General features: G+C 39.3%; 1 protein-coding gene across 1 annotated transcript; it reads right to left on the bottom strand.

The window, feature by feature from the left end:
* Positions 1-3366: 3366 nt before the first annotated feature.
* Positions 3367-4284, bottom strand: LOC138037099 (uncharacterized). Its single transcript, XM_068883097.1, has one exon. It carries the CDS (start codon positions 4282-4284, stop codon positions 3367-3369), a length of 918 nt encoding a protein of 305 aa, XP_068739198.1.
* Positions 4285-11326: the final 7042 nt, after the last annotated feature.

The raw sequence follows: 11326 nt of genomic DNA, 5'->3' as shown, positions 1-11326 counted from the left end.
CATACGTTTACGTAATTAAGCAAGTCAAACAGAAGTTGGCATTGTTACTGTTACGATGAAAAGCAAATGACAAATGATAGTAACTAGTTCAGTAAAGTAACAAAAAAACGAATTTGTACCATTTCCTTTTTCTGGGATACTGGTGTCATCACCCAAGGGTTCGGTGTTTCCCTCCTGAGGGGACAACTCGTCTTGTGCTGTTTATAGAAGAAACAAAACAGTTTAGAAAGAGCAATAACGGAATAATGTTATTGTCTTCATTACATGGACTTTATTGTATATGCTTGAACCAGGCAAGCTTATCGCACACAGACAAAGAATTGTATGGCATGACGTTCTCTCCCCATAGCAAGGCACTTCGAGGGGCCAATAAAAGCCTGTGCATATAGTAACTAGTTCAGTAATGTAATAAGGAAATGAATTTGTACCATTTACTTTTTCTGGGATACTGGTGTCATCACCCAAGGGTTGTGTGTTCCCCTCTTGAGGGGATAACTCGTCGTGTGCTGTTTATAGAAAAAACAAAACAGTTAAGAAAGTTAAGTTAAGCAAGTGAAACAGAAGTTGGCATTGTTACTGTTACGATGAAAAGCAAATGAGAAATGATAGTAACTACAATCAGTGGCAAAAGTAGTTGGGACGCTAGTGTCAGAATGGGCCTGAAAACCTCTCAGACGTCAGGAACTAAGCATAACTGTCAAAATTCCACTGAAAACTTCAAAATAAAACTCCCCCCCTCCCCCCAAATCAATGTTGAAATAGACAAAGAAATGTATGTTCACTATTGGCAACATTGTTCTGGGGGGGAGGGGGCAATTTTTCAAACTCAGTAAGAAAACCAACTTCAAATGGTGAGTGTCCCAAGACTTTTTCCACTGATTGTCTATAACCACTAAAAGGTCATTCATATCATCAGCTTACATAATGCTTTGAAATGAACTCATTTGGAGCAATATAAGGATATTATGGTCTATATAGTAACATTGTGACCTTGTGGAGTAGTAGTGAATAAGTGGGGGGCTGTGCTCATATAGCAATAATACCGTCAGGGGAGGGGTACGGGTTATTACTTAATATCACGCATCTTTTGAAATAATAGCGAATACTTGTTCTCTTGGATGTTGTAAAGACTTTGGCATTACAATTGCCGTCTGTTCGTCTGAAAAGTCGAGGAAATTGTTCATATTTATAGTATTAAAATAGTTCAATGGTATACTATGTGAGTTAAACAGTCATGGCGTCTGTCTCTGTAAACACGTCTTTGCAGAGCGAAGATCAACGATTAATATATCTCATGACATACAGTTGGGCTGACACAAGTCGTTTTCCCTCGAGATCCAGTTTTTCTGAAGCTGTTTTGGAAGGTTGGGAAAACTGCGGAGTGAGGGTTTTGCATTGGGTTGTATCTTTAGAGTCACATGCTGATACCGATCATTCTGTATCCAACGAAATCAACAACTCCTACCATTATCACATGGCGGTGAAACTAAGTAAATGCAAACGTTGGCTTCAAGTAAGGAAGTTCTTAGACGAAAGGTACGGAATAAAGGTTCATTTCAGTGATATCCACAACACCTACTATACTGCATATCGCTATGTTACCAAAGAAGATAGTGAGGTGTTGCATTCCTCAAACCATCCAGATTTGCAGGAAGTTCCCAGAACGGAGAGAGCAGTAGTGTGTAAGAAGAGCAAACGGAAGCTCTCTGAAAGAGGAAAGAAGAACAAAAAATCACCTCGAAAACGTCTTGCAGTTTATGATGTTACTCAGGTAATTCAACAAAAAAAGATCAAATCTCGATTAGAGCTTTTATGTCTAGCCGTTGAACAACAACGCGAAGGGAAGACTGAGTTAGCTGAGTTCATTGCTAATAGAGGAAACAGGGTAGTAGATGAGGCCTTGTCACTCACCCTAGATTTCTCTCAAGCAGAGGAGAAGTTTGCGCGTTCTAAGAAAACACGTATCGAAATATTGGAGGAATGTCAGCAGCAGCAATGTAGCGAGGGTTGCGGGGGGAAATGGATTGTTGCTGCTGAGAGGCTGTTAGGTGCCCATGGTATCATAGTGAATGCCTTTTGTAATGCAATTTACACTGCCCTAAAAGAAGGTCGGGGAAAATACCGTAATGTTTACATTTACGGACCAGCAAACACGGGTAAAACATTCATTTTATCTCCATTAAAGAAGATTTTCCATGCTTTCTGCAATCCTGCAACAGGTTCGTTTGCATGGATGGGGGCCCAGGATGCAGAGATAATTTTTCTCAACGATTTTCGTTGGAATCCAGCAATAATAGCTTGGGCAGACTTCCTTGAAGCGCTTGAGGGTGACTTCGTGCATCTTCCTGCCCCTAAAACATTTTGTAAACAGTACATCGAGTTAAGTAACGATACTCCTTTCTTTGCTACTGCCGATGCTCCACTTGCGCTTGTTAAAGGGGCAATCATTGATCGCGCGAACACACAGATGATGGAAGTTCGCTGGCCTTTGTTCCATTTCAGATGGAGCAAGAGAATTTAGTTCCTTGTGCAAGCTGCTTTGCCAGATTTATTTTGACAAGCAAGTAATTGGTGTTCATCTTTGTGCGATCTCCCTTTGTTTACAAGAGACGGTTGAGGTCATGACGTCAAAGTCACACTACTTGGTAAGAGAAGCCACAGTACTCGGTTGAAAACGGCTTGTCTACCTGAACTTATCTGATGTATTGGAACCACAAAAGTAAATATGTAATCTCAACGTAACATTTTATTGTTTTTTATACCTTTTTTTAAAAGTGGCAACTTCAAAGTGGTTTTTCAACAGTACTCGGGAACCTTTATGGTAAAGTAAATAATGCCTTATATTATTTCTGTAGAACGGGAGTGAGTACTGTTGAAAATTCACCTTCAAATGCAAAACATGTGAACTTGAAACATAATTTGGAGAAAAAATTGATTGATAATTACATGCCTTGCATGGCATAAGTATAATGCAAACCGTTTAGGAAATACAAGCAATAACAGCTCGTGACACTGTGCGTTATTTTGGCGAGAACTGTTGCTGCCTAATGAAATGTAAACCAGCTGGTACATGTTGTTTAATTAACCAGTTTCAGTTTACTGAAAAAATTCCCTTTAGCTTTCTTGTACACATATTTTATTACTGTTGACATTGTCCGTTCATTGCTACAGTTTACAATATTGAAATAGTCACGCTAGTACTTTGTTCTGTACCCCTTGGAACCCAATACAGCTTCAATACGTTTTGGCATGCTCTCTATAGTTTTTCAATCAACTTGACCTCGATTTTAGCAAACATATCAAGTACTCTGTTTTTGAAATCTTCAAATGTTTCTTTTCTTATTTGGCATGATACTGCTTCCTCAGCTAAACTCTTTTTAACAACATGAGAAATATTTTCAATAGGATTGAGATCTGGTGAACGAGGCAGAATTTTATGGTGTTCAGCTTCTGTTCCATAGCTCTAACTGAAGCTTTGCAGTTTTGCGAGGGATCATTATCCATTAAAAATAAACGTCTTCCATTTCTTTTTGGTCCTGCTTGAGTAAAGCATGAATTAAAATTGTCTTTTATAAACTGAGAAAAAAAAACAGCATTCATTTTCTCGAATATTTCCTTCAAAATAATGCCTTTTCCATATGCAATTGCCACCAGTATATGAAGTCTCCGTCCTCCTGCAAGACTGTTAGACCCTTTTGCAGTAACCTGAAGTCCCTCACCTTTCTTTCGCCAAACTCTTGCCTTTGGTGAGCTTGCGTCACACATGGGATTTTCTTTGTGAATGAAAGAAACTGCGTCCAAGTAAAATGCGATATCTTCTTTCCAAAAGTTAGGATACTCTAACAAATGGCGTTTCATTTCCCTGGCGTATTTTATACGTTTCTTACGATCCTCAGCAGTCACTAGCCCTTTTTGTCTGGCCTGAAGAAAATGATAGCCGCGCTCACGAAGAAATCGGTAAAATGTGCTCTTACTTGCCATTGTCATATTCAGTCCACTCTCTTTAACCAACTCTTTCAAGGTAAAGTTGTCATTAGTAGCCCTTATTTTCTTGAAAGTACGAATAAGCATACATTTATGTCTTTCTTGTAATTTCTTGGGCCTTCCCATCTTTGAAAGTACACTTCGTTTTCTCGCCAACGGAGCGCATCTAACTATGCGTTGTGCAGAACTTTTGGATATTCTGCACTTCGCGGCTATCTGTTCATAAGACAAGTTACATTCTCTTCTCAAACACACTGCTAAAGCCTTCTGCTCAACACTGATTGTTTTCCTGAAAACCATTTTTGACAAAGTGATTATTTAAGAAATATAACGTTTGCTGTCTAATTTCGTAACAAATTTAAACTCTAAGGTACGTGCGTTACATTAGAGCTTGTGATTCATGAATTTTCTTGTAAACTCAACGCCATGTAAATTATCTCCCTCAAGCTCGTTTGCGAAAAGAAACAACAATCCCTTTGAACATGACAAAAAAATGTTTAACTTACGTTACACATGGTTTTCTACCATTGAGAAACTTTATGAACAAGTACACAGCCAAAAGAAGTGCCCATGCATTACACACAGTAGCTCTCACTTTACTGACCCTTGTTAGTAGAAACAGACAATTAGTGGCAAAAGTAGTTGGGACGCTAGTGTCAGAATGGGCCTGAAAACCTCTCAGACGTCAGGAACTAAGCATAACTGTTAAAATTCCACTGAAAACTTTAAAAGAAAACTCCCCCCCTCCCCCCAATCAATGTTGAAATAGACAAAGAAATGTATGTTCACTATTGGCAACATTTTTCTGGGGGGAGGGGGCAATTTTTCAAACTCAGTAAGAAAACCAACTTCAAATGGTGAGTGTCCCAAGACTTTTGCCACTGATTGTAGTTCAGTAATCTAGTAATAAGGAAACGAATTTGTACCATTTTCTTTTTCTGGGATACTGGTGTCATCACCCAAGGGTTGGGTGTTCCCCTCCTGAGGAGACAACTCGTCGTGTGCTGTTTATAGAAGAAACAAAAAAGTTTAGAAAGAGCAAGAAAGGAATAATGTTTTTGTCTTCATTACATAGACTTAATCACACATGCTTGATCCAGGCAAGGTTATCGCACACAGAGAAAGAATTGTATGGCATGACGTTCTCTCCCCGTAACGAGGCACTTCGAGGGGCCAATAAAAGCCTGTGCATTCAAAATTAATGCATCAGATTTTCCCTCATGATTAATAAACCTATTTTTTTGACACTAGGTTTGTAGTAGGTTCAAATTTGTCAACTGAAGAACAAGAACAACCTCATCACTTAAACTATCTATGCCATAAAAGGCAGTTTCCTTATTATCTAGTATACATTGCGGAATATCATCATGAGATATAGTGAAATGATGGACCCCAATGTTAACAATTGAAATAGTTTCAGAAGATGTACCTTTGCATTGCTGCAAGAATAATAAATTATAATATTATTTACATATGAGCTACTGCTCATATGAAGATGGTTCCGTGAAATGCACATGACAAGAAACATTGTTACTTCTAATATCAAGGGCTTACATGTGGCATCTGGTGGTGGTTCTAGTAAACAAAGAAAAAAAGATTGATATTATTAGTATAATTACATGAAATGAACAGACTTTTTTCCAGTCATACAAGCATAAATTATTTATTATTCGTACTAATCAAATTTGAAGGTAAGAAGCTATTCAAAGCTCACATACCTGTGACGGACACAATTTCTTGATGGTCACTTTCATTCCCTGGAAGTAATGAGAAGGGAAAAGTTAGCTTTTCACATCCTTGACTAAATGAAAATGTAACTTATTAATGTGCATCAAACTATTTATGGACATCATTGGAGAATGTTTTGTTTCCTTGTGTTCAGTTTGCAGAGAATTTTATTGTTCATAGCTTGCAAATCACTCTTCACGAAAAGCAAGTGGTAATCCCCGATTTCGTATTTGAAATAGAAAAGCATTTAAATACCAGATAAAGGCCGTTCTGACATGGATGTTTTGTTGCCATGGTAACCTGTTGGGCCAAGTCAATGACTGCATCTGGTTGAGCGATTATTGCAGAACCCCAGGCCTTTAGTATCACAAGACAACAGCGTTAGAGGGTTAATTTCCTCATAAATAAGACATTCATTCTCTTACTGATTTGCTGATTTGAGCCACCTTAAAGTTGTCGTTAATGAGGCCCTACCAGGGACGGGCTGGGGCGTGACCTTTCATTAAAACAATTGCTTGTGTTCCCTTGAACCCAAAATTACTTTTTGATTCCTTAAATTGTATGAAGTTCCCTTGTTCCCTAAGATATGTTGTCGTCCTTCTCCGCTTCCCCAGTTCCCCAGTTCAAATGAGCTTCGTCAGTGAAACCCCTGGCAGGGCGGTAATGTGCCCCAAAAAGGCAAGTGATTTGCGTTTTCCCTCACTTGGAGATCATTCAGATTGACATTACTATTAAAATCAGCTCAAGTACACGAAATAGCGCGTTCTATCGAGTGGCAAGTTTGGGGGATTTGGAAATGTACTGGAGTGAACGAAAAAGTCTCACCGCGTTGAGAGATACTACTGTTCGACAACGTACCAAATCGTGTCGCTGACTTGACTGAACCTTACTGTGACCTTCAGCAGTGGGCTTGGAATGCCTTAATAAGTGCCTAGGGTCTGTTGACGAGCTCATGACGTCATAGAGAGAGCCTTGACCTTGAATTCTTTTGAATAGAGGCTGTTAATATCGAAATTTCCTCGGCAAATGAGCGCTTCAACGTTATTGCTTAGTTTAGTACAAGCGCACTGTCTTGACTAGTTTCAAACCTTAATGTGACCTTCACCAGTGGGCTTGGAATGCCTTAAGTGCCTGGGGTCTGTTGACGAGCTCATGACGTCATAGAGAGATCCCTGACCTTGAATTCTTTTGAATAGAGGCCCTTAATATCGAAATTTCCTCGGCGTATGAGCGTTTCAACGTTATTGTTTAGTTTAGTACAAGCGCACTGTCTTGACTAGTTTTAAACCTTACTGTCACCATCAGCAGTGGGCTTGGGATGCCTTAATAAGTGCCTGGGGTCTGTTGACGAGCTCATGACGTCATAGAGAGAGCCTTGACCTTGAATTCTTTTGAATAGAGACCGTTAATATCGAAATTTCTTCGGCAAATGAGCATTTCAACGTTATTGTTTAGTGTAGTACAAGCGCACTGTCTTGACTAGTTTCAAACCTTACTGTGACCTTCAGCAGTGGGCTTGGAATGCCTTAATAAGTGCCTGGGGTCTGTTGTCTTAGGCCGTTAATATCGAAATTTCCTCGGCGAATGAGCGCTTCAACGTTGTTGTTTAGTTTGGTACAAGCGCACTTTGATGACTAGTCTCAAACATTACTGTGAGCTTAAGCAGTGGCCTTGGAATAGCTTATCGAGTGCCTGGGGACTGTTGACTAGCTCATGACGTCATAAAGAGAGCCTTGACCTTGAATTCTTTTGAATAGAGGCCGTTAATACCGAAATTTCCTCAGCAAATGAGCCCTTCCACGTTATTGCAGTGTTTAAGAGCGAGCGTTTAAGACCAATCTTTTGTTGTGCAGTTTTCCCTCATCCTTTTCCTGGGCTTGGGACTAGCAAGACTGGTTATTAACTAACCAGCTCGGCGGATTTAATAACTGCTGCCAAAGGATGACCTTTTTGAAAAGCTCTGAGCAAAACAGCTCTTGTTTTACCTGTCAAAGCTTTTCTTGCTCTCCAGACAGGATTTTACCAACCAGCAATGCAACTGGTAGTACAGCGAACAAATTTGTGGCTGGAATTTCTGATATATGTTGAAAGATTACCTCTGTCAATACATCTGAGCAAATCAGCTCTTTTTTCACCTGTCAAACCCCTTCGAGATCTCCAGACAGGAATTTTGGGTACCAGCAATGCTACTGGTACTACATCGACCAAATTTGTAGCCCGAATTTCTGATATTTGTTGATCTGTGAAGTCATTGCAAGTATCTACAGTTATTTCACTATAACTACTGATTAGTTTAATGAATCCTATTTTTATCTTTACAGGCAACTCAAGACTATCAATTGAAAGCAGTCGATGTAAAACCTTTAAAGTACTGATTAAAACCCGTCAAGGCTTAAACGGCCAGTGCAGCAATTGCATGCTCGGCATCTCTGAGTGTCGGAGGGCATGATTGAAGGGCCAATTTCATTTGTTGCAACTGATCATCAGAGAAGATCTTTTTCCAGTAGCGAGGATCTTCGGTGTAGCAAACCATCAATTCCTCGTTTGCCCTTATGTATCTGTTGGGTTTAATCCAAACTTCCCCATTTCTTTTCGCGAACTTACAGTTCACACGATCAGCTATAATTTTGGCAAACTTAGATCACACCAAGGCTAATGGGAATGCACCGTCATTACAAATACGACCAAGTCCTGTCTCAAATTCGTTTTCTGCACCGTCTACGTCAACAGTGTCATCTTCTCCCTGGACAGTGATGAGATATTCACCTTGTCTGTGCCGATGGAAACAACGCACTGGCGCTGTGGGTGCATAAGCACAGACAAACGTGTCTGGTTGAATTGGCTTTATTGTAAGCAAGCCATCACTGGTTGATTGACCTCCTATTCCAATGCATCTGCTAGGCCTTACTGGCAAATGACCTTCTGCTGTATGGACAGGAGTGTAATGGCTCCTTGTACAGTTTTTGTGAATGTCAATGAAGAATCCATACACCAGACTTCTGGAACTGTGATATTGGGCAACATGATCTCTTGCTTTTGATCTCGTGAAAGAAAATACTTTCTGCTTCATTGCTCGCTCGTGCCACGGAAGGAGACCACTGATTGTGCCATCTTGGCTCATATACAGGTCTGGGTATTCTTGATTCCGCAAATGGTCAACGTTCACCGCGGCAAATGGCGACAAAATCACATCATCAGATGTGTCAACCTCAATTCCAATCACGTGATTCCTAGTCAAACCACAGTACAAAGGACCAATCTGATATTCTCTTGCTACGCGTTGAAGTTTAAGCATTCCTTTGTCCTGGCAAAATCGTGTGAAGACATGGGAATTCCACTTAAAACTAGCAAGGCATTAAAACTGAGGTAAAAGGGACTAGCTACAGTTGCCAGTCTAGGATCAAAAGGAGACATTGAGACTGCCTCTTCGTGTGCATCAAGGCCATCACATTTCTGGATTATAGCATCAAGAATGTGTAACTCGTGCTGTGAAGGACTCGTCAGAAATTTAAACCAAAATTCTTTCAAGGGCCTTCTGTAGTGATCTTTTGACTCAAGTTTCCCAATTTGGGGAAGCTCATAGTGGAAATGCGCGCTGCCCTTACAAACGAAAAGGTCTAGGAAGAACTGCATACCTAGCAGAGACGAATGCCCTTAAAACTGGTGGAGAACCTGGTTCGTCGCTTTGTCTCTTACGTAATGAACAGCAAACAGTTGCGGCGCATCAATTCAGTTTAATCTCGTGTATGTTGCGTTGTTGAGGGGTCTATCAGAAGAAGGATTCACTCCCAAAATAATACCATCACCATCATTTACCACAACACACTCGATGTTTATCGGCGCAGACGTAAGGCGATCTCTACCAGCCGGAATAGAGTTCTCATACGCGCTTTGATCGAGAAATGTGTTGTGTAACTTGTCACTAACATTGCATTCGTGATGAATCTTATCTGGGACATTATCTAACGCATTTCTTACATCCTTGTTGGCAAGATGCCGTGGTGAAAATCGTCAAAGGATCTTTAAGGATCTTCAAAGATCGTCATGAAGATCTTCAAGGATCCTAATAAAGATCTTAGAAAAGATCCTCAAAATTCCTTGTAAAGATCCTCAAGGATCTCGGCCAAGATCCTTAAAGATCCTCAAGAATCTTGCCAAAGATCCTTGAGGATCTTTAAGGATCTTCAAGGATTTTAAAAGATCTTTTGAGGATCTTGGTAAGATCTTTGTGGATCTTTCCTGAATGTTACCAAGGAATTTTAAAAAAATCCTCAAGGATCTTTATTATTTTAAAAGATCCTTTGAGGATCTTGTTAAGATCTTTGTAGATCTTTATGAATCTTACCAAAGATCTGTAAGGATCTTCAATAATCTTACCAAAGATCTTCAAAGATCCTAATCTATCCTTAAGGGTCTTGTCAAGATCTCTGTGATTATTTTGGGTATATTCAGTATTCTTACCAATGATCTTCAAGGATGTTTGTGGCTCCATTAAAGAACCAAGATTACTGCCAATTATGGCTTTGATTCACCTCATGGTTAAGATAAGTGCCAGGATGTCATATGGAAAATCTGAAACATGCTAATTTAAAGTGAATTTGGAAATGGCCAATTCCTATTAACTACCGTGAACAACAACAACAACAACAACAACAATATGGCACAAACATCATTTAAACTTTCTTTATTTGCATAGGTGTGTTTATCATTGTCAAGATAATAAAAAAAATGGAGATTAAGGATACAATAATGTAGGGCTGGAAACAAAAACCTAGTAAGTGACAATTTTTGGTCAATTTTTAGTTTTGCACAAAACTAGCCTAAACAGACCTTTTTCTCTTGTACATTTTGTTTTCCCAATACAAATCATGTGATAATACTCAGAAGGATTAGTCCTTGTTTTGCTCATTAAAAAGAGTGCATGCAAGCATGAATATGTCTGCCTCATCATCAATCCAATTTTGATCGGGGTTTATCCCCGTAAACGGGGCTGGCTGGATTTACATATAATAGAAAAAAGAAAGGACCAATTAACCTCCTGAGTATTATGACATAATCTGTATTGGGAAAACAAAATGTACGAGTAAAAACGGTCTATTTTGCAAGTTGACTGGAAATGAACTTACATTGCCCTGGTATTGTTTTTATCCGATTTGAGCTTTTTTTCGAGAAATAAACTATGCAAAAATACTATTGGCTTCGCATTTGAAAGCAACGGAATCAGCAAAGCAACACCTACCTTTCATTGTATGATTAAAATTTAATAGCACAAGCTTTATGCAACTGTATGCGTCAGTAGCTCATCCGAATGATGCGCACAGCGAAGTACACAGCAGCTTGGTGGTTTGAGCCACCGATCAGACTTATTATTTTTCTTTTGTTTGCACAGCGATGTTTCTCTCGTTTTTCTTTTCTTGATTTTCTCTGCGATTTTATCGATCTTTGTTAAATTTAAGTTACATGAGACATGCACAAAAAATTAAATAAATAACTCTGATCAGTGGCTCAAACCACCGACCTGTCGTGTACTTTGCTGTGCATATCATTCAGTTGAGCTATCGACACAGTTATATTAGTTTATAAATGCCATTAAATTTTAATGGAACAATGAAAG

The sequence above is a fragment of the Montipora capricornis genome, chromosome 2 (genome assembly GCF_036669925.1).
Source record: "Montipora capricornis isolate CH-2021 chromosome 2, ASM3666992v2, whole genome shotgun sequence".
NCBI classification, from domain to species: Eukaryota; Metazoa; Cnidaria; class Anthozoa; order Scleractinia; family Acroporidae; genus Montipora; species Montipora capricornis.
The sequence above is the reverse complement of the archived record's forward strand: the minus strand, read 5'-3'. Positions and strand labels throughout refer to the sequence as shown.